This window comes from Zootoca vivipara, chromosome Z, assembly GCF_963506605.1.
Source record: "Zootoca vivipara chromosome Z, rZooViv1.1, whole genome shotgun sequence".
NCBI lineage: Eukaryota > Metazoa > Chordata > Lepidosauria > Squamata > Lacertidae > Zootoca > Zootoca vivipara.
Window position 1 is genome coordinate 881,276 of NC_083294.1, and position 23,220 is coordinate 904,495.

The 23,220-nt window shown below is 46.8% G+C and overlaps 3 protein-coding genes across 6 annotated transcripts in view; 1 reads left to right on the forward strand and 2 right to left on the reverse strand.

Annotated features, from left to right (window-relative positions):
* LOC118084251 (kelch-like protein 13) overlaps positions 1 to 1,677 on the reverse strand; it is an 11,024-nt gene extending 9,347 nt beyond the window's left edge. The window contains exon 1 of the mRNA XM_060270422.1: positions 428 to 1,677. Within this exon, the coding sequence (XP_060126405.1) occupies positions 428 to 1,483 (1,056 nt within the window). The 5' untranslated portion in view covers positions 1,484 to 1,677. The remainder of the gene's footprint in view (positions 1 to 427) is intronic.
* DPP7 (dipeptidyl peptidase 7) overlaps positions 1 to 9,957 on the forward strand; it is a 27,683-nt gene extending 17,726 nt beyond the window's left edge. Inside the window, exons 9-13 of one of the 2 annotated variants that reach the window (XM_060270424.1) lie at positions 3,694 to 3,812; positions 4,597 to 4,780; positions 5,650 to 5,714; positions 5,814 to 5,884; positions 6,436 to 9,957. In XM_060270424.1, coding sequence (XP_060126407.1) covers positions 3,694 to 3,812; positions 4,597 to 4,780; positions 5,650 to 5,714; positions 5,814 to 5,884; positions 6,436 to 6,538 — 542 coding nt within the window. In that variant the 3' untranslated portion in view covers positions 6,539 to 9,957. The remainder of the gene's footprint in view (positions 1 to 3,693; positions 3,813 to 4,596; positions 4,781 to 5,649; positions 5,715 to 5,813; positions 5,885 to 6,435) is intronic. The other variant, XM_060270425.1, reaches the window with a different exon arrangement.
* The window catches only part of MAN1B1 (mannosidase alpha class 1B member 1), a 25,185-nt gene continuing 10,017 nt past the window's right edge, over positions 8,053 to 23,220 (reverse strand). For all 3 annotated transcript variants that reach the window (XM_035112895.2, XM_060270421.1, XM_060270420.1), the window contains exons 6-13: positions 22,597 to 22,782; positions 20,709 to 20,857; positions 18,109 to 18,297; positions 17,179 to 17,369; positions 16,471 to 16,591; positions 15,354 to 15,551; positions 12,973 to 13,104; positions 8,053 to 12,016 (exon numbers count right to left, since the gene is read on the reverse strand). In XM_035112895.2, the coding sequence (XP_034968786.2) occupies positions 11,813 to 12,016; positions 12,973 to 13,104; positions 15,354 to 15,551; positions 16,471 to 16,591; positions 17,179 to 17,369; positions 18,109 to 18,297; positions 20,709 to 20,857; positions 22,597 to 22,782 (1,370 nt within the window). In that variant the 3' untranslated portion in view covers positions 8,053 to 11,812. The remainder of the gene's footprint in view (positions 12,017 to 12,972; positions 13,105 to 15,353; positions 15,552 to 16,470; positions 16,592 to 17,178; positions 17,370 to 18,108; positions 18,298 to 20,708; positions 20,858 to 22,596; positions 22,783 to 23,220) is intronic.

Consider the following 23,220-nt stretch of genomic DNA (forward strand, 5'->3'; position numbering starts at 1 on the left):
TTGGAGGGTGGACCCCCTGGTGTCTCTGGGACTGTGCTGCCACCAATGATTGTGCAAGGTTAAGAGCAAACTCTGCACACACACACATATAAAGAAGGGAGCAAGGGTTAGGTGGAGATGCACAAACACAGATTAAGCTTCTCTTTTTAAAAAACAACCTCAGAGCAGAATGGGAGGGATGGGACAGCGTCTGGGACAAGGGCTATTCCAAAGCATTTGTACAAACGAAAAAGCATCATACGAGGGTTAGTGTTGGCTTTCTGAGGAACTAGCTTTCACAATGAGTGACCCAGAAGCAGAAGCCCTAATAGGATCAGATAGGGATCAATGATACATATTTGGGCTATCTACTTTCTCCTTTTCAAGACTAACGTTGTGTGTGACTGAGCTGCTGTAGGCTTCTCTTCGTTTTAAGCTTTGTGCTTACCTGGTTTGAAGGACATTGTCCTGTAGGGTCAAACCTGTCCTGGCCCCCCATCACAAAGACAAAGCCTTGGATCACAGCAACACAGTGGTTGTACACGGGCCTGTGGAGTTCCCCAATCTTTTTCCACAAAAGGCAGTTCCGATCAGCAACCCACATGCTGCCACAGATGGCGTTGTCCACAGATCTGCCACCAAGGACAACCAGCATGTCAACGCCAGCACGGACCTTGGTTCGCTCACTCTGCAGAGTCGGCTGAGCATGGAGCCGGGAGTGATAATCCAAGGCCTCCTGGAGGTACTGGCGGCAAGTGGGTTCTGTCTTCATGAAGGGCACGTCCTGGACGAACGTCTGCAGGTCATGGAGAGGTATGAGGGGAAACCGAATGTGCTGCAAAACCTCGGCTGCATCTTTCAGGTGTGTGTTGTTGTGGAGCAGCCAGCATTCAGCTGCACGGAACAGTTCCAGCTCGCTGAGGTCCTTGGTGTCTGCAGTGTCTAAGATCTCGCACAGAGTAGCTGCGTCCAGCTCCTGCAGCTGCGGCGGATCTGCCAGAATGTGGCTGCAGTGCCGACTCACGCAGCTCATGGCTTTCTGCCTCAACTCTTTCGGGCCAAGCCTCTTTGCGATCTCAAGGACTGCTAGGCAGGTGTGCCGATCCAAGCCCTCCTCCAGAAACCGGAAGCACAAGCACATCACATCGCGCACCAGAAGCATCTCTGCTGCCTGGAAGGTCTCCTCGACATTCTGAAGCGTCAGCTCCAGCTTGTTGGAGTAGACAAAGGACAGGATGTTTTGCAGGCCCTGGGCAGTGACGCGTGACAGCTTGATGTGACTGTTGTGGCTTGCAGCATCTCCAGAAAAATGCACCTTGCAGTAGTTGCTGGCTGCGGCCAGAATGACTTTGTGTGCAGAGAAAGAGACGCCCTCTGCCTCCAGTGTGACATCGCACAGGATATTCTTCGTGCGCAGATTGCTGAGGCCCTCTAGAAGTTTGGACAGGTAGGTGTCTGAGCAAAGACTCTGGCTCTTGGCCCCGACTAGACTGGCAAGATCCATCCCTCCTAAAAGCTGGAGTCTGGTAATCCACTGGAGGTTGCCTTAGAAGAAGGTAATATGTTCAGGACCTCTCTTTAAAATCTAAAGGCATGCCTCTTGAATAGAGAAACTCCAACTGGTGGTTTCTCTGGAAGTGGGGCTGCCTGAAGTTTTTGTTTGGGCTACTATGAGAGCAGGTCAGCTGACATGTCATTTCCAAGAACACCCATTTCCTTACCCCCACCTCCACGAGCCTATTCATGTCCACAAAGGTGCAGTATCTACTCAGCTTCCTGGTCATGCCTGAAGTGGCTTGCAGCGGGCCAGGGAAGCAAGTCCAGACTTGCCTGCAGCTTTTTTTTTGAGTCCTTGCCTAGGATCAGGCTGCTGCACCCACTGGCCTTGCATGTGGATGTTTGCTAGGTGGCAGCATAGGAAGAGGAAAGCTCTGCTTCCAGCTGTTTCTCTGGCATTTACCAGTTAGATACCGGGCTAAGTTCAAAGTGCTGGTTTTGATGTATAGCTTGGGACGAGGCAGGGCTTTTTTCCTTAAAAATATGTTTAGGAGTACTCTCATTTTCCTACTCATATTGAAATACTGCCCCCAATAAGGCCAAATTGAGATTCACAAAATGTTTAGGGGTATGTGTGCCCCTGCATCGTCCCCCCCCCCAAAAAAAAGCACTGGGACCAGGACACCTGAGAGTTTGTCTCACCCCTTGTATACTGTGTTCTGCAGGTCCTAATTTAACAGGAGGTCCTTTCTTTGCAATCCTCTTGGGTTGTGGCACCGACCCTTTGGAATCTCTCCTGCCCTGGAAAAAATATTTACTAGAAGTCTTCTTCTTTTTTGGCACCAACCGAAGACTTCTGTCTCCCCACAAGCCTTTTTAAGTACAGATATTTCCCAGATGGTATCTATATTGGAATTGCTTTCAAGGTGCTTTTAAGATGAAGGGGGTGAAGAGATTCCCCTACAAAGAAAAGTCTCAGCATTTGGGACTATTTAGTCTGGAGGAAAGGCAACGAAGAGGTGACATGATAGAAGTTCATAAAATCATGCATGACATGGACAGAGTGGACAGAGAAGTCCCTCCCCCACCCCTGCCAGCACAAGAACTCATGGGCATCCAATGAAGCTGAATGTTGGAATATTCAGGACCGAGAAAAGAAAATACTTCTTAATGCAGGGCAAAGTTAAACTATGGCATTCACTCCCAGAGGAGGTAACGATGGTTGCTGACTTGGATGGCCTTAAAAGAGGATTGGACGAATTCATGGAGGAGAGCAATGCTATGAATGACTACTAGCCATAATGGCTCTGCTCTGCTTCCATGGTCTGAGGCAATAAATGCTTCTGAATCCCAGTTTCTGGAAACCAGAAGCAGGGAGGGAGTGGGCTCTTGTGCTCATGTTTTGCTTGCAGGTTTCCCATTGAAGAATCTGCTTGACCACCATGAAAACAGGATGCTGGACTAGATGTGCCACTGGCCAGATCCGGCAGGGCTCTTCCGGACACTCTACCTGAAGGAGTGTCTCCACCCCCATTGTTCTGCCCGGACACTGATGTCCAGTACCGAGGGCCTTCTGGCGGTTCCCTCATTGCGAGAAGCCAAGTTGCAGGGAACCAGGCAGAGGGCCTTCTCGGTGGTGGCGCCCGCCCTCTGCAACACCCTCCCATCAGATGTCAAAGAGAAAAACAGCTACCAGATTTTTAGAAGGCAGCCCTGTTTAGGGAGGCTTTTAATGTTTAATAGATTATTTTATTTCATTTTTCTGTTGGAAGCCACCCAGAGTGGCTGGGGAAACCCAGCCAGATGGGCGGGGTATAAATTATAAATTGTTATTGTTATTATTATTATTACATTCTCAAGTGTTTTTATTGTTTATTTCTTGTTGTCTGGTGTCCTGGGCTCCTTTGGGAAGGAAGGGCAGGATGTAAATTTAATTATTACTGTTGAATGACTCTGATTTTACTAAATTGTATTAAGGGTTTTGGTGATTTATTGTTGTGGTTTGCTTTGATGCCCAGAATGGCTTGGGCAACCCAGTCAGATGGGTGGCATACAACAACAACAACAACAACAACAACAACAACAACAACAACAACAACAACAACAAATTAATTGCTGCTGCTATTAAACATACTGGTGTTATAGATGATAATAAGCCATCTAATCTGACCCCTTGAAATGAGCAGCGTCATAACCTCCTCTCCTTTACTCACCTAGGGCTGTTCTATAACTCCACTGGGATAGTTCCATGCTTCAATATTTACAAGTTGTACCAGAAATGCGCTGACCCCACAGGTTGTGGCACAGGATCAGACGCCTCTGCATGGGACTATCAGGTAAGCCTGGGGGAAGAGGAGTGAAATTTAACAAGAGTGTCACCTTCGCCAATCTGGTGCCTGCCAGATGCTGTGTTGACTCTGACGACCAGCAGCCCCAGCCATGCTGGAGGAGGGGCTGCTGCCACAGGGAAAGATGCTCTAGACCAGGGGTGGGCAAGGCTTACTGGGCATGGGCTGGATCACTCCTGCAGAGATCCTCCGTGGGCTGAACCAGTGCAGTGCAACACCAGAAATTGCGTCTGCGCATGTCCATGGCGCCAGAAATCGCTTCTGCGCATGCCCAGGTGCTGAAAATCGCGCCTGTGCAGAAGTAATTTCCATTGTCTGTGTAGAAGCAATTTCCGGTGCTGCAGACATGCACAGAAACAATTTCCGGCATCTGGGCATGTGCAGAAGCGATTTACGGAGCCGCAGAAGAGAGTCCCCACGCTGCACTGGTTTAGCGCTGCGCGTGGGGACTTACCTATTAGTATTTCACTCCTCCCATTGCAAGGATCATCCGACCCTATTGTTTACTTTCTGTTCTGTGAGAAAGGAAGCCTATGCCTGTGACTTCCATCTCTGGTACTATTGTACTTTTTCTTTCTGCTCTGTCTTGAGATGAGACAGGATGTCTGTATGAGGGCTGCTCCTCTCATACGTGTTTGTTATGTTCTTTAATCTGTAACTAGTAGAAATAAAGTCGGTATGCCCTCTGGTGCAGACTCTGCCAGGTGGGCTCAAATGAAAAACACATGCCCAGACTTCATTGCCGTTTTTCCCCTCTTTGGGACCAGTACAGCTGCTGAAGCATCACTTCTTTCTTCAGGCCTGCACTGAAATCAACTTAACCTTCAACAGCAACAACGTGACCGACATGTTCCCAGAGATCCCCTTCACGGATGCTGCCAGGGAACAGTACTGCTTTCAGAAATGGGGGGTTCTCCCTCGGCCTTCATGGCTATGGACAAGCTTCTGGGGTGGTGGTAGGCAGACAGAGTTTTTTTCTTCATTCCCTCTCCCTTTGGCTTGGGATTGTACCTCACTGGTGAGATCAGCAACCAGAAACCCTTTTCGGCAAACCTTGTCACCTCCTGATGGGTGCCCTGATGGGAGAGCTGCTGTCAGCCAGAGTAGTCAATATTGGTTTGAGGTACAGGTGGTCCAACTCTGTAACAAGGCAGCTCCCTCCCCTCCCCAGTCTAGGTCATGTCCTTTTCCTCGACTGCCTTGAACGCTGCTCTCAGTCCTCCAGAGCTCCCCTTGAATTTCAGCTAGCCCAGGGGTTCCCAAACTAAGGCCCAGGGGCCGGATGCGGCGCAACCTCCTTCTAAATCTGGCCCTCGGATGGTCCGGGAATCAGCATGTTTTTACATGAGTAGAATGTGCCCTTTTATTTAAAATGCATCTCTGGGTTATTTGTTGGGCATAGGAATTCGTTCATATTTTTTCCCCAAAATATAGTCTGGCCCCCCACGAGGTCTGAGGGACAGTGGACCGGCCCCCTGCTGAAAAAGTTTGCTGACCCCTGAGCTAGCCCATGAAAGACACTTGGGCATTACATTTGGGAGTCTATTTCATGTGAGTTGTCACCATACTGCTTTCTACTGGGTCAGACTATTGCCTCATCTAGCTCAGTATTGTCCACACTGACTGGCAGTGGCTCTCCAGGATTTCTGGCTGGGGCTTCTCCCAGCTGTACCTGGAGATACCAGGGGTTGAACCTGGGACCTTCTGCATGCAAAGCAGGTGCTCTGGCACTGGGCCTCAGCTCATCATGCAGCTGCTTTGGTGCAATTTAAAGAGCTTCTACCAGACAAGCAAATAATCTTAGTTTCTTGCTTAATCCCCTCAGATCTGACTGCTGCAAGCAACATCATCTTCTCAAACGGAGACTTGGATCCCTGGGCCAGTGGTGGAGTACGTTATCACCCTCTCCAAATTCTGCCTGCTCTCTTATAGCTGTGAACTTGGAACGCTTTACCAGAAAAGTCTGACTTCCATTCATTGTCATTGCAGGTTAGAAAGAACCTGAGCTCCTCGTTGATAGCGATATTTATCAAGGGAGGTGCCCATCACCTAGATCTCAGGTGTGTATTTGCAGAAATGGCCAGGAGCTATGTAACCAACATGGGTGCCACCACTGAAGGTTTAATGAATCCTTCAAGATCCTCCTTCAGACAGGAGATCCCTTTAAAAACCTATAAGTAAATACATTTTTAACTCTTCACTTATTAAATGACATTCAGCCAGCCTTTGCCAACCGGGCACCCTCCAGATGTTTTGAACTACAACACCCATTAACATCCAAAACATCAGGAGGGCACCAGGTTAGTAAAGATTGCATTCAGCAATTCAATCTGGGCTATTTCAGTGCAGGTATGTTAAGACGCCCAATTCCTCATTCTCTCTTCTCCAGTGCAAGACTAGCCCTCTTAAATTCACAGAAGGTGGGACTAACACCTGTGATAGATAAATAGAGCCTCTGTGTTTAGAGGCAGTTTACCCCGGAGGAGCAGGCATAAACCAGAAGTGTCATTTCATCCCAAAAAGAGCTCCAAAATAGCCGAATTGAAAAACTGCCAGGTGCGGTTCCCTCGATTTGGCATTTGCTTCCTGTGGGTTTTCTGTGTTCCAACAGGGGTTCCAACCCAGCCGATCCACCTTCAGCCAGAGAGGCTCGTCTCCAAGAAGCAAACATCATCCGTGACTGGGTCAAGGCAGCAGCTGGGGCCTCGAAATAGCTCACTCCCAACTACTATCCAGCCAGACTTTAGCAGGAGTAATCAAGGCAGCATTTGGGTACCAAAACCAGCTAGGAGTCCTGCCTACAGTTTGCCAGTTGGTTGTTGGGCTGCTGAGTCAATGACTCTTCTCTGCAACAGGATTGTAAAAACAAGAATAAAACTATATGCATTGTTGGTGGGGTTGCACTAAAATTAAAAAATTTTGGGGAGAGGTTTATGAGGAATTAAAAAAGATAGTTAAGGTCACCTTTAAGAAAAAACCGGAATATTTTCTGTTAAGTTTTCTCCCGGATAATCTTCCTAAGGATAGAAGAGATATCTTCCTTTATGGGTGTGCGGCAGCACGTTTATTGATAGGTCAGAAGTGGAAAAAAGAAGAGATTCCTGGAATAACAGAATGGCAGATAAGATTAGTCGAATTTATGAACTTGGACAAAATGACTGCCGCTATAAGAAATACATCGAAGCAAAAATTGATAAAAAAATGGGAATATGTAGAGGAATATTTTAAAAAAAAGAATGTTAAAACGGAATTAAGGGTCTGTCTTAGCTAGAGGAGTACAGGGATTTGTTTTAAAGAAGCTATAAGATATGAAGAAAGTAATATGTTTATGATATTTGTAATGAAATGACAACACAAGATTAAGGGGAATATGAGAATCAAGCAGTACGTCAGGAGTTGGGAAGTGATCTTATATGTGTGGATTTGTTGTACAGATATTTTTTCTTTTTATGTATTTGTAATGTTTTTAATGGAAGATTCAATAAAGTTTGTTTTTAAAACTTAAAAAAAAAAAAAAAACAAGAATAAAACTGGAGAGATTCCCTCAGGAGCTCTGTCCTGCTTTGTTGGTTTCCTGAACATTGGATTGGGTCCAGGTATACATGAGACATTATTTCCTAAAGTGAGCCTGCCAGCTCTCTCCGGAGAAAGGAACTGCTCTCGCTAGCTGAGGCTTTCAAGCTCACTCGTCTCCTGTGTTGTTTTAAAGCAGGCAAATTGCCATTGCTGAGAAGAACAAGAACAGCCTGTGTCTTAATGGAGCTTATAACTGACCCCAAGGCAAGTATGTTGATTATTCTACCCTCTCACTGAAATGGCTTGGAATAAGCTCAGGCCCCCACACACCGTCAGACTGTTGGCCCGTCTAGCCCAGTACTCCATTGTTCCCCCACATCTCGGGCCCATTACCTGCCCCCTGTTCAAGGGTTGAACCTGGGGACTTCTGCGTGTAAAGCAGGTGTCCTGTGACACAGCTATGCCCCCCACCACGAGGGTGTTCCCAGTCAGCCTTAAAAGAACACATGGATGGGCATTGCTCTCTAGCTGTTCTGTGGACCATTGGTGTCAATGAGTTTTGTTTTGTTTTGTTTTTGGTCACTGCCTACAGCTTGACTGGAACATGGCACCTATGCCCCATTTAGTTCAGTGCAAGATCAAGCAAAGTCAGGCGCTGAGCTGCCCGGAGGGAGTGATGATGCATAAGCAGTAAACCAGAACACAGAAAAAACAGCGTCTCAAAATAAATTACAAGTTTATTAAAGTGGAATAGGATTCTGTGGATTAGCTGGACTAAATACAATGGGGTTTTTTATTTAAATCTTATTTAAGATATATCTCTTCCACCTCTTAAAAAGGTGAAGTACACCTAAAATCATTTGCACATTCACGATGGGATGGGGTCCGTCTATGTAACAAACAGGGTGGACCAGATAACAAACACAGCAAGGCTTCGTTCTTTTCTTCTTCTTTGGCAGGGGAAGAGAAGGAAGGCAGTCAGCTTTAAAGCAGCTGCATGGGAAAAGGGAATAGGCCAAGTCTTGGAAGCTCCTCCACCCTGCAGCTCCTGTACCAAACGGGGGAGTAAACACAGCAGCAACTCAGCATCTAGGCGTGAGGTTTGGTGGCTGGAAGATCTGGCCTTCACTTCCTATCAGTTTGCAGCAAGTTGCCAACTAGACTCCTGGTTGTTCTTTCTCTTGTTCGGAGGAGGAGGGTGGGCAGCTCGCGTTTCCCCTCCTTTAAGACATTGGAGAAAGAACTGGCAATATTCATCAGCAGCATTTCACAGTAAGACATGTTCCTATTCACAACACTGTACCCATAACCCACCTGCCTACTCATAACCATGGAAGATTAAACATGGAATGTTTGCAGACCTGTGGCATTGCAGAGTGAGAAAAATGACAATACACTTTTTTTTTTGGAAGTGCTTTGAAAAAAAGAGAGAATGAAGAGGATTTGGCTTTTGTGGGGAGCTGTGAATATTCTGCATGTGAGGGGAGTGAGAATTCAGGATTCTGCACCAGCAAAAGCCGCATTCTGCAGGTGCAGCTCATTTGTTCTGCTGTTACGTCTCTGGGTGGAGGCCCAGGAGTCGGACAGCGTGTTCCAGCACGGTAGGTTGCTCAGTGCCAAAAAGACTCCACCTTGTGCCTGGCTACCTGCATGTTACCAAGGGATACATCAGCACCTGTCTACCAGCTTCTGCCTCCTTCCTAGAGAAAGCGCTCGCCTCCAGCTCCTAGACCCACTCGCCCCCTCTTTACCCTTGGGTGCAGCAGGCCCCAGTGCAAAGTTTAAGCGTTGGCCTTCCCGAGACGGGGCAACTTTTCAGCTTTAGAATATGGCTTTTAAATTCCAGGGTGCACTTGGGTGAGGAGAGTGGGGAACAGGAACACCACAGTATTCTAAATTGTACACACAAACACGCACACATAAATCTTTCTCGGACTAATGTTCCAGTACTGCCCAGGGCAGGCAGGGTCATGTGGCTTGTGACTGCTTTTCTGCTGCCACTCGGGAGACACTGCCCTACAACCAGGAAGACAGGCTTCAGGTAAAACAACTGGCACCCAGTGCCTTCCTCTGAAAACCCATGGTTTCAGCAGCAAAATTTGGAGTTATTAATCCTTATCAATTATATCGCACTTTTTATCTCCGAGATCCTAACCACCATCCTTCAAGGTAGAGCTGCTGCAATCCATGCACTTTTGCAGGGAAACCTGAGGCTGAGACTATACCTAGCAGTGGTGAGACTTGAACTGGATCACTACCTGCAGGCTCTTGTCCACTGCGCTGCTCCAGCTATTAAGTCAGAACCCAAACCTCAGTCTCTGGAAACTTGCTTTTTGATTGGAAAGTCTTATGACAAGTTGTTGTTGTGCATCTCTTGTCATGGGCAAAGCGAGTCCACCACCACCAACACGTGCCAGATTTGATATGGCTCGCAAAAGACACTCTGAACTGATGTCACAATTCTAAAAAAGAAAAGACAAGTAGGATCTACCAAGAACATCATTCATTGCAGGAAATTCTCATGTGCCAGTCCAAGCTCTGCTCTCTTATTCATTCCGACGTCGATGCCACAGGGCATCTTCCCACTAATTTGTTACCCTTGATATTTAAAGAATTTGTTCCAGCTCAAAAACAGTGACTAAGTGGTTACAAGACAGGCCTGACAGAACATACTACTGAGAAAAGCAAAAAGCAACAGAGGCTGGGAATTCCACGGCAGGCAATGAAAATTATTGGGTGACTAGAGAGGATTGTTTCCAGCACCCTCTCCACCCCTCCAATCTGGGATTCCTCTTCTGGAGCTTGGGATTCAGTGGGAGGAGGAGGAGGAGGAGGTGGTGAAGGAGGTGGAAGAAATAATGGCTAACAAACTATAAGGGAGAGGTGGTGCTGTGCAAGCATAAGCAAAAACAAAAACTGCAGACAAGACATTTCTGAAACATGTACCCTGAATTCCACATGAAGCCACAGCAAGGGCAAATGAAAGGGTAGCACATGCAACAGACCCAGGAAATGCCCCCGCTCCTTGGTTGACCTAAACTCAGGTTATTGCACAAGGCCCTTCACCACTCTGCGCTAACCCTGGAGGTGGCCAGCAAGATGATGAACACGAAGCAGGAGCATCAGAGCCAGAATACTGCCAAAGAGCCCCTACTGCCTCAAGCTAAGCTTTCCCCTTAGCAAGAGCTTTCAAGACCTCAAAACCCCATTAGGTTATTTAATACATTTGCACTTAATACATTAGGTTTACTCCATGACCTGTATTTAAAAAGCCACCACAGCATTTTCTTATCAAGCCTACTGTTTCAGGCTAACATTCTCTTTGAGACACCCAATGAGGTCAGGGGAATCGATACATCCTCTGTGCTAACCCATTTCCTAACAGTCACAATCATTACCATTCTCTTTCGGACTTCACCATAGAAACTGGACCCTGGAAGCAACTGCTTTCTAGCTGTGTTTGCCAAACAAGAACCCTCTTTTCCAGCAAAGGCCCAGCTGAGCCATCACACAGCGAAGGAAAGAACAGCAAGCCTGCTTATTTCAGGCATGGGTTCCAATCCAGGGGAGGAAATGGCAACGACCTCACACATTTATTCAGGACTCCTGGAGCTTCAGGAAGCAGCTTTCAGTTGGAATACCTGAGCTGAAACATTAACTATACATCTATAAACTTCTGCACAGATAACCCTTTTTTAAGAATGTAAAATTTCTTTTTCACATTGTCTTCCTGCATTTCTGCAAATAAGTTAAGAAATATAGAGAGTGACACACCTAGAAGTGTACACAACCCTCCACCCAAACCAGCAGCCTTAGCGCTTAAACTGCCCCACAGTTCTCAACGGTACGAGCATCACAAGATTATTCAGAGTGCCATGAAGATGTCGCCACTGGTAACACTGCTAAAAAGGGTCAGCTTTTTTTGTGTGGCCAGCAGCAGAGCCTTCTGGCTTGGAATGTAAGTGGGAAATCAGCAAACGGCACCAGCAACAAGGATTCTAAATCTGGGATGGATGAGGGTGCCTATCTCTTTCTGTTCCCTCTACCAGACAGACATGGCACAGGCTCATACAGTGGAACGATGCTGTAAAGTGAGAGCTTATTGGCATTCCCAAATGAGTCTCCTCTCACCAGGACGTTCCTTCGGACATCAATATGAAATCTAAGGCTTGGTGGATCTCACCGGGTCAAATAAATGCCATTCCCCGTTTCTCCTCTCAAAGGTCTCGTGCTCCAGGCAGGATTCAGCACTGCACTTCATTGCTTGCCCAACCAAGTCTTTGTGGACGGAGAGATAAGACGCAAGGGTAGTGTGTCGGGGTGTGTGTGTCTGGAGCTCCCCTTCCGTAAACCTTTCTGACGTGCTGCCAGCAAAAAAAATGAACCCACAAAACTCTGCACACCTCCCTTCAGACCCCAACAAGCTGGGAGACGATCAAGACCGGGAATGGTTGGTGCCTCCATCTTTCATTTTATGCTGATGGCCAAATTGGAAGAGGGTGAGCTTCTGTGTTGAAGACATACTTGTCGAGGTTTATCAGGTCCACATCATCGGAGAAGAGCAGGAAAAGGTACTTGAGCGTTTCCCCGAGGAAAAAGCTCTCCATCTTGTCTCTTGGCTCCGGGTTGCTGGTGCTCTGGACATTGTTGATGGAGGTGTAGCCGCCAGTCGGGACCTGGGCAGAAGGATCCCAAGAAAACAAAGCTAAGCATGGGACTGCTCCTTGCCTAGAGCAGTGTTTCCCAACCTTGTGCCTCCAGCTGTTTTCGGACTATAATTCCCATCATTCCTGACCACTGGTCTTGCTAGCTAGGGATGATGGGAGTTGTAGTCCCAAAACATCTGGAGGCACAAGGTTGGGAAACACTGGCCTAGAGCCATTTGGTTATTGCTTGGCAAATGTAATGACACACACACCTGCACCAGCCATTCCCCACCCCCCTCCACATTAGGTTTCCAAATCCCATGTTTTCTATGTCATGAGGAAAAGTGGGGGAGGGTTGTGCCCAGGAGGACACCCTCCAAGAACATCACCTTTCCTGCATTGCCTGGTGTTATCATTCTTGCATATGACTGCCTTGAATGTTCTAAGCCAGCCTTCTTCCACCTGATGTCTGCCAAGCGTTTCAGACTTCAACTCACTGTGCTGGAGGCTAATGGGAGTTGCGGCCTAAAACGTCTGAAGGACACCAGGTTGGTAGAGGCTGGCCTGGACAGCTCACACAAAAAAATGAGATATAATCTTTAAAAACAAACACCTTAAGAGCATCCCTACTGGATCATACCAAAGAACACATCAAGTCCAACCACTTGCTTCCAACAGGGGCCAGCCAGTTGCCTCTAGGTCAAGTCCTCAAGCAGGGCATAAAGACAACTGGTTTCCCCTGCTGTTGCTCCTCAGCAAGTGGTCTTCAGAGCTATGCTGCCTCTGAACATGGAGGCTTCATTTAGCCACTATGACTAATAGCCACTGGATTCCTTATGCACATGCACACACCCTTTGAAGTTAATTAATCTCAAGGCATTCGCATTTTGTGGCAGCAGATTTCACAAATCAGCTGTGCATTGTGTGAAGATATGGACCAAGGCTGCCCAAGACCTTCCAAAGCGCACCCCAGAGATCCACTTTACCCGTGTGTATTTATTGAAGCTCTGCAATATCTCCCAGCCCCAATCCTGGTACTTCTTATCACCAGTGAATCGATACAGGTAGAAAAGGCTCTCCACTGTCTCAGGGCGCAGAAGATTGTGCCTGTCCGCTGCCTGGGGTAGGGAAAAAAAAAGAATTAAAGAAGAAAGGGGCCATTTATACCCTGAGAGATGTGTGTGTGTTAGGGTGATGACTTTTTTACAACCTCATTTCTCTGTATCATAATTTGATGAGCTTTCATTAAAGATTAGATAAAATCTTACTTTCAAAGAGATTTGAGACAAAAAACCTCACGCACAAAATTATTTTAAAAATTTAATCATTTTTTGACCATTTTTGAAGTCACTGTAGGCAGATATAAAATTGAACCCAAGCTTTAGAGTCACATATATACAACATTATATAGGGTCATCAAACACACAATGAAGCTTTTTTTAGCTGCAGTAACAGTATAGACGCCGCTAGAGGGCGATCCTTTGCTACCTCTCCTGTAGGTTCTTTTCCCAGCATGTCCGGCAGGGTCTGCTAGCTGAGCTTTGAGGTCCCAAAAAGGGGCTTTTACCTTGCACAGGTGTGACATTTGTATAGCGTATGTTGCTAAGAACGCTCCCCATTGTGGAATGTGGTGTTGTGTCCAAATTTGATACGGAATATATATAGAATTGTTAATACAATTTTATGAAATGGTAAAATGGCATACAAAAAAATTAAAAACGGTTTGTGCGTGACCTTTTTAAATATTTCAATGGAATATACCTCATGTTAGTCATTAATAGGCAAAAGTTCATCCCTTGTGCTACAGGAAATAATTTTTGAGGATTTTGTTTTTTAAAAAAGTCATCACCCTAGTATGTGTGTTGGCCTCTCCTTCCTCCATTTTACCATAATCCTTACTTTTCTTGATCCAAAATGTTTGCAATATACCTACTGAGCAGGTCTGTTTTTATATATAATGTATATATGCATGCCAGAGTATACATCCCTAATAGGTGTTTGTAGTACACAACAGCTTGCTTATTTATTTTCTTAAGTTATTCTTCTTATTACATTTGTTGCTTCATAACATTGATAACATCTAGATGTCTTTTAATAAATAGGAAAACAATGTGAATGCAAAGAAGTCCGGAAGCCACAAAAGCGAAACTCAGTTGCACCCCTGACACAGAGCTAAGAATCACAAGGCCCAGGTGATACCAGCTAACCGTTCGTTGAATAGAAAGCTTCTCATGGCACTAAAACACCACAAAGATGGTGCCAGGCAAGCTGCCCAGGGAAGACTCTTCCAAAGGCCTTCCCATGAAGTTGCACAGTTGCCAAGATACCCAAAGCTACAAATTGGGACTCTCGGGTAGGTGGTCTTTAACCTCTCAGTTTTAGACCTCCGCACACACACACCCCAAAAAAACCCAATATCGGAATAATACATGTAGCCTTATCAGCTAGTAAAGGGTCCTTTGGTTGCCCCAAGCAGGACAGAGATAGTCAAAACGACACCAGGTTGAGTTTCAGAGAAAGAGTTTTAATCTCTACATATAGAGAGACTCAAGGTGGTCCTCCACGACAGAGTGAGGCAACACAAATTGCAAAGCTTTCTTATACCCTTCTTTTGGGCTCTTTCCCCCTCCTCTGTAAGAGTGCGCACGCAAGGGGTCACGCATGCAAGGGGGTGTGCGTATCTTCCTGTGTCCGGTTGTTCTCATAAACACACATTACGCCATGTGCGTAAACACATGCTGACTAATGCTGCCCCGGTGCCTGCCTCAAGCAGCCTTGGCTTATCTTGCCTGTTCTGCGCATCAGACTGCGCGTCAGACAAAGCCAGCCATCATCCAGCCTTGAGCTGGGCATCCTGTTCCTTTTTGCTTTGCCCTTTGACACACTTTGGTGCAGAGACACAGAGGCACTGGAAAGCATTCTAAGCAAGACACCCCAGGGCTACAGCCATACAGTCAGAATTCATACAATGCAGGCAATGCAAACTATAGGATCAGATCTAGCTCAATAATACAATTTGCAAATCACTCTCTACATACAGTTGTAAAGACAGACGGAACACCTGGACCAACAGTCAAACCTTGTATGTTGGTGCATCTGTCCCACTCGTGCCTGTAACAGCAGCGACCAGAGGCTGGGCGGCTGTGTCCCTGCCTCAGGTTGCTTCTGCCGTACTTGGAAGTGGAGGTGCTGGGGGTGGGCCTTGGGCCTGTAAGCCTTGCTGGGGTGGAGAAATGGGAGAGTGGAAACTTTGCTGAAGACAAGAGGACACAGCAGTCCTGCTGCTTAAAAAGGGAAGGGGGTCCGTGGAGGAAAAGACTGTTAGATTAACTCAGGGCTGAGACCCCCCACCCCCTGAGTTGCTCACCTTTATCTCCACATCCTTCCGGTCCTTTTGGGCATGCATGTTGAAGTGGACAATCTCTGGGCTCAGGCCCGTCTCAACTTGCGCGTACATCTGGTAGCAGGTTTCTGCCAGCTCCACTGCCAAGGCCATGTGGTCCGCGGGGAGCCCATTGTGGGCACCGAGAGCCAGGGCTCCGGGCAAGAAGCAGACCAGGTGATCCTGCTCAGGAAACAGATGGCAAGAGTTAAGGAAGAACCAAATCTCTCTATAAGAGTTTTCAACGTCTATGCGTACGCACGCGGGGGGGGGGGGCTTCTCTGGCAATTTGTCTGCAAGGAGCCCTGGAACAGAACCAGAGGGTGTTGAAAAGGGTTCTTGGGCATGTGCACCATTGGAATGGAATAATGGGCAGGTCCACCAGCTCCCTGCATTTCAATGTGGGATTTTTTATTTTTTATTTTTACTATATATACTGCTTTTCTGACAGTGCACTTGGGGGTGGAAATTAAAAAATAAAGGCTTATGATCTTAATAGAGACAACCCAGAATGAAACAAGGATGGGGAGGTAAGAGGAAGAATGCTGCCAGACATGAGCTGAAGATTGCACCCTAGGACACAGACGGCAGCCGTTCCCTGTGGCTGTGCAATGGACAACTGAGGAGTGGAAACCCAACAGTTTTCATGGGAGCTACTCCTTGAATGAACAGCGAAATGTTTTTTTAGGTGCCCCAGAGCCTAGAAAAAGACAGATCTACAACACTAAGAGGGCACCCACCAAAATGTGGTAGTGCATTGACAAATTCAGCTAGTTTTATCCACTGGAATTAAGATTTTGTTTGGGGAATAGGAAGGAAAAAAATTGGCTAGCAGTCCACATACACTCAGAACCAGATCCCATTGTATTCATTGGAGATCATAGTCAAGAAAGGATGTACAGGATTGCTGCCCAACTTTCATGAAAAAAGAGGAGAGGTGCAAGTCAAAGACCAGGACACCCTTACAGATAAAAACAGGTGAAGTCTGGTGGTTCAGGGAGGAGCAAAATGGAACTAGGAATCAGCCCTCTTTACAGAACAGAGTGGTCAAGAGAAAACAATGTTAACAAATAGCTCTCCCAGCCGTGGAAAGGAAGCCCACCATTTTAGCGCTGAAGCGGCCATGAGCAAGTTCACCAACAAAAGTCAGTCTCCTTGGTTGCGATTTCCGGAGAAGGTGCATCTTCACCCCCTCGACACCCTTCACGTAATCTTCCAAAAGCCTGACAATTATAAACACACACACATCAGGAGGGCTTGGTTTTTTAAGCACTGTGACTGCTGTCAGCAGACAAGATACTACCCAGAGCTCTTTCACACTTGCAGCCTGTGTGACATTCACATTTACCTTGTGTGTGTCAAACTGTGAATGAACTGTCACAGGTCATAGAGCAAAATGGTTTTTTTCAGAAGAGAAAAAAACATTAGGACAGCCTTATTCAAACTGGCACCCTCCCAGATCCTACAACTTCCATCAGCCCCAGCTGCACTACCACCTGCTCTAGTGTCATACAGTCATGCTGGCTGGGGGTGATGGGAGCTGTAGTCCAAAGCATCTGAAGGGCACCAGGATAGGGAAGTCTGGTTTAGGAGGATCGTGAAATGCCTGGGGGAGTGGGCAGATTTCCAACATGCTGTTGCGTTTCCATCCAGGTCACTCAATATTCTTCCTCCATATGGAGGGCACAGATCTTCAACAGGTCCCTTGATGCCCACCTATTCCCCACTTCCAGCAAGGTTCAATGTAATCTGGAGTTTTTTTAAAAAAAAGAAATGAGGAGGCGATGGAGGGAAAGTAAAAAGGACTTACTCGTTTTCCTTCTTCCCTCCCTGGATCCATTGCTTGAGCAGGTACTCATAGTAGCTGTCTGCTCGGGCTCCAAGAGTATAGACCCCCAAGTGGGTAAACTGCCCACTGTTGGTGTTGATGAACATAGGCACCAAGCCGTCGTTCTTGCCAGCAAGGGTGTGGACATGTCTCATCACCCCATCCACTGCTTTCTACATGTACAAACAAGGGAGACTCATTTGTACGCTTACACAACCCCCACCCCCAGGGAAACGTACAAAAACAGATGGAATGGGTTTCAAATGTTGATTTCTCAGAGGCAAGCAAAAATGCCAGAACAGCCTTCCTGGACCAGGCCAAGGATCCATGCTGCCCAGCACCCTGCTTCCAACGGTGGCCGGCCACGTGCCTCTCTCTCAGTGGCCGCAAGACTTCCTGGGCAACAGTCCCCTCCGGTTGCCCGTTCTCAGAATCCAATAGTTCGAGGTATACCAGATCTAAACAAGAAGGCCTTCATTTGCTAGCTGGGCTAATAGGCATGGGCAAGCCTGTTCTCCATGCTCATTTATTTCTCTATTAACTTGCCAAAAGAGAAACTAATTTACACTGCATTTTAATAGAACCTTAAATCCTGCTGCATTGGTTACTGGAAATACTGGGGGTGGTTTGGAATCATTGGGATCATATCAGACAATTCTCTCTCCAACCCCTCCCCCCCATCTGTTCCATTCTGGATGTCTTAGTTTAAGTGCCTGAGTCCATATAGCATAGGAATGATATACGTCCCAGAAGCTATTTATATCCACTTCTGGCGTGCAAAAGTCAGGATGGCATGGATGAACATTCCCATTTTCTGGCAAGGGGTGGAAGGGGGCGGGGCTAGATGGCCAATGGTCACCCTCTGCATGCCATCAGAAAAGGAAGGAGAGAAGAGCTCACCAACAGCTATACCTGAAATTTCTCTTCCCCAGTAAGGCGTGAAAGCTCCCTGAACTCCAGCTGGATGCTGGTCACCTCTGCCACGGTGCTATCAGATGTCCAGCGAGGAGGATGCGCTGTGCCCCGGCCAATGTTGACATCCGAAAATGGAATCTTTGATGGGGTGTTGAAGGCCGGCATGAGCCTGCTGCCAATATCTTTCTGAACAGTCAAGAATATGTAATATTGGCAGGGTGGCATGGGAGAAGAGACAGGAGGAGAAGAGAGAACAGCCAATATCATTTTATTATTCACCGTAAGCAAAAACCATTTTGATGAATTACAGAACTGTAGGGTTAGAAGGTACTCAAAGGGTCATCTAGTCCAACCCAATGCAATGCAGGAATAAGCTAAATTGGCAGCTAAATCGGTCTGCAAGGCATTGCTATGTTGCCACTGGACTTGGGATTGCCACCTGGATGCGAGTGCTTCATTGAGTTTGTTTGCCTGGTGCAGGTTCAAACTTGCTATTCTACAAGCCACCCGAGTTGGTTTGCTGTATGTACCAAAGGGGAATATTTCCAGCCATGCATTCAGTTAACAGGGCTGTCATCAGCCAGGCCCACTGGACCTCACTGTCACACCTCACAAGTAAGGAAGGCCCCCATGCAATACAGATATAGAGGTATAGTAGTCATGGGAGACTTCAACTTCCCCAATATCTGTTGGAACTAAATTCTGCCACGAATGAAAGGTTCACCAAATTCCTCCATTGCATCACTGACAATTTCATTTCCCAGAAGGTGGAAGAAGCAACAAGGGGACAATCTATTCTGGACCTGGTCCTCACCAACAGGAAGGAACTGATCAACAAAGTGGAAACTTGGGAGGAAGTGATTATGTCTTCCTGGGTTCCAGGATACAGAGGCAAAGGAAAGCGGAGTCTAGTTGGACATGCACTCTGGACTTTCAGAAGGCCAATTTTGAAAAGCTGAAGGAGCTACTGGGTGAGATCCCATGGTCAGAAATACTCAAAGAGAAGGGAGACCAAGATGGATAGGAGTTTCTAAATGGAGAAATATAGAAGGCCCAAATGCAGACAGTACCAACAAGAAAGAAAGTGGGAGCCAAAGCTAGCACTGACTTGCTGGGGTCCAAGGAGCTACTTCAGAAGGGCCTAAGGGCTCATGCCTGACATTTTGGAACAGACCCACACCCCCGCTATATTGCACAATATTACCAAGGGCTCTTGACATTTCCATCAGTTTCAAACACAGCTTGCCTTTAAACATGGAGCGGAGCGGGGGGGGGTAGGGGGAGAGGGTAGCCATTCAAGAAGCATAAGTCAACAACTCTTTCAGGGATATCAAAGAAGCTAAGTGGTTTGCTGCATCCAAGCTCAGCAACCAAACAGAATATCATTTACTTGATAGCTGGATCTGCCATGGGTGGGCTGCTTTGAAGTGTCACTGAGAGGAGAAAAGGCAAAGCAGTATTCCCCAGACTCAGATATTGGGCTGTAGCTCCCATCGTGCCTGACCACTGGCCGTTTCAGTCCACAACATCTGGAGGGCACCAGATTGGGGGAGGCTGCCCTTGAGGGTCTCCCTCATGACATCCAAAGCACACAAAAGGATTTCTCCAATACTTGGATTTGCAGAGCCATTTATCAGCAGCTGTCCTGGTTCTAACCGGACTGAGAACTCGAACTCAAGAGTACAGTCTCTGCCAATATCTTCAATGCTCAAATTAGTGTGGTACAAAACAGGGTTCAAAGAAACAACAGGGGCTGTGTCTGGCTAAGCAAATGAAGACAAGCACACACACAACCCAGGTCCCGTTATGTGGGATTTTCACTGTTACAATTTTTTTACATTAACATACACCAAATACAATACATTAAACATTGACTTCCCTTCCCCCCCATTCCATGGCTCCTTTTAACTGTCCCTTGCTGTTTCATATTCTATTCACTCTGTATCCTATTTTATCCAATTTATCTCAACATAATTTATAGTGCTGAAATCTAATCCTGCTAATGTTTGAATTTGCTTACAATTATTCTTCATATATTCAACAAACATTTTCCAGTCTTCCTTGAATACCCTTTCTTCCTGATGAGTGCCTAACTTCTCCTAAGAGGATGAGCTGAAGCGGACTCTGGTGGTACAGGAGGTGTCAGGATCAGAGGCAAAACTGGCACTGGAGCTGGGGGTTGTAGAGTGGACGCAGCACTCCGAGGTGATGCAGGAAGGGGACAGAGCAGAGTGCTGGGAGGCTACATCACTGGGACCCTTCCCAAGATTGGATTCCAGGCTCTCAAGGCCAGGGTAAAGCCTGTCTCCCCAGGGTCACCACAGGCAGCTCCTCCAACACCCCAATCCTCTCTACAATGTGTCTATGGGACTCATGACAAGGTGGCAGGGGTGGGTATGGAAAGCATCCAATTAGACAATGGAAACAGATACTGGTTTTAAACTGGCTGCCCTCAGTTTTCAACTTCAGAGGGCTGCTACTTTCTCAAGAGTTCCAGAAACGTCCAGACATTATTGTGGGGATTCGGTGGCAGCAGCGGCAAGGGGTGTGTGTGTGTGTTGGTTGTTGTTGGACTGCAAGATCGCAGGGTTACTTACAGCTTTTTCTAGGAAGAGGCTGTCCCCCGAGAGGTGGTAAGTGCTCAACAGGCCCCCAAGGATCCGAATGGCGCTCTCAAACAGGTTGACATCCACATTCTTATTGAAGTTGAGGTCCGTGGCAACCCACTTCCTTGCTTCTTTGAACTCTGCGTTGGGGAAGGGAGTCAAGAGCTTGTCAAAGCAAACCCTGCGCCAAGGTTTTCTGGGCTGCTGGGGAAGGGAAAACTCAGGAAAGCCCACCACCCCCACCCTCATTCTTAAGGCCACATCTCCTGGATGCCAGGTAAAAAAGAACAGCCTCCCAAGCTGCTGGACACAGGTTTCCTTCGTTGGCCTAGGAGCGGGAGAAGCTGCCTTTATGCCCAGTCAGGAAATGCGTTCATCTAGTCCAGTGCTGCCTACTCTAACTGGCAGCAGCTCTCCAGCTTTTCATGCAGAAAAGTGTATTTGCCATCACTTGTCGCGTGGACCCTTTTAACTGGAGATGATGCCAGTGCCTTCTGCATCTATCTGCACAGTGTGCTCTGCTGCAGGTACGGCCCCTGCCCAATATAGCTCTCTACCATTCATGCATGTGGAAGTGGGGGGGGGTTAGGGGGCAGGTGAAGCTCTCCATAGAAGACACGGTCAACCTGGGGTTGGGGGCCCAAACTAAATCCCCTCCCCCCGAACTCACACACAAAAGACAAAAAAGAAAATCTTCTGCAGCTACAGCAAAGCGTGCTAATATTCAAGGCAATGCGCCACCTCTGGCAGAAAGGTTCTTGCTCCTCAGATAACACTGGCGGAGCGAGAGAAACAATGAAGTGGAGGGCATTGCCTCACTCTGCACGTGCCCATTTGACCACTCTGATCTGCAGATCTGCCACTGTTGTAGGTGCCACATAAGACCTGTTCTGCAGCTGCAATAAATCATTCTTTTGGCACAGCAATACCTGCTCTTTGGAACTCCCTGCCTATTGGCAATGGGCAAGTGCCTTCACTGTATTTTTTCTGGCACCAGCTTAAAACATTTTTGTTTGAGCAAGCCTATCAAGACACATAAAAGCTGGCATGTTTTCATAGAATCATAGAGTTGGAAGAGACCGCAAGGGCCATCCAGTCCAACCCCCTGCCAAGCAGGAAACACCATCAAAGCATTCTTGACATATGCCTGTCAAGCCTCTGCTTAAAGACCTCCAAAGAAGGAGACTCCACCACACTCCTTGGCAGCAAATTCCACTGCCGAACAGCTCTTACTGTCAGGAAGTTCTTCCTGATGTTGAGGTGGAATCTTCTTTCTTGAAGTTTGAATCCATTGCTCCGTGTCCGCTTCTCTGGAGCAGCAGAAAACAACCTTTCTCCCTCCTCCATATGACATCCTTTCATATATTTGAACATGGCTATCATATCACCCCTCAACCTTCTCTTCTCCAGGCTAAACATACCCAGCTCCCTAAGCCGTTCCTCATAAGGCATTGTTTCCAGGCCTTTGACCATTTTGGTTGCCCTCTTCTGGACACGTTCAAGCTTGTCAGTATCCTTCTTGAACTGTGGTGCCCAGAACTGGACACAGTACTCCAGGTGAGGTCCGGCCAGAGCAGAATACAGTGGTACTATTACTTCCCTTGATCTAGATGCTATACTCCTATTGATGCAGCCCAGAATTGCATTGGCTTTTTTAGCTGCTGCATCACACTCTTTTATATCTCTTCTTTTTGTTTACTGACTTTGCTTTTATAATTGCTTTTCATTATTTGCTTTTAATTGTCTTACTGTTGATTTTAACACTTCCCATAAACCACTCAAGAGGTTCTGCCACGATGAAGTGGCATAGACATTTGGCAAAATAAATCAAGTAAATGAGGCCAAGTGAAAAAGCTGACATGGGAGAAATGGGGCAGACCTTCTTTCAAGCCCATGATCCACATGGTGTCCAGGGCATCAATGAGTGTTAGGCCAAGGCCAAACCATTCGCTGAACGACTTAGAGATGGGCTTCAGCTCGTCGTGGCCCCAGGCGAACTCCTTGTAGCCTTTCCAAGCGTGGCGGAATGCTTCTATCACTGCCATCTGGCGCTCATTGAGAGGTACTAAAATCAGAAAGCAAAAGAACTCAACTCTAGGACACAGGAACTTAGCTGCTGGGACCAGCTCTCTGGGTTCTGTTTAGGCAAGGGCCCCTTCTGACATTGCATGATTTGCCTACTCTAGTCAACTATCAAACCATTCCCCCCCCCATTTATGAAACTTATTAGTTAAGCTTATAGTTAACACTGTTATTATTTATAAGGCAATTTATTTCTTTGCTCTTTCATAAGTGTTTTGTTAGACAATATACTAATGTATTATATAATCCCCTTATTTATTTTCTTCCCTTATGGTTGTGTGTGTATTTATTTATTTATTTATTTATTTATTTATTTATTTATTTATTTATACTGTAAGTTGTTTGGAGACCTTCAGGTGACAAGTGACTAATAAGTTTAATAAATTGGGGGGGGGGGCTAACAACTCAACAACTCAGAATG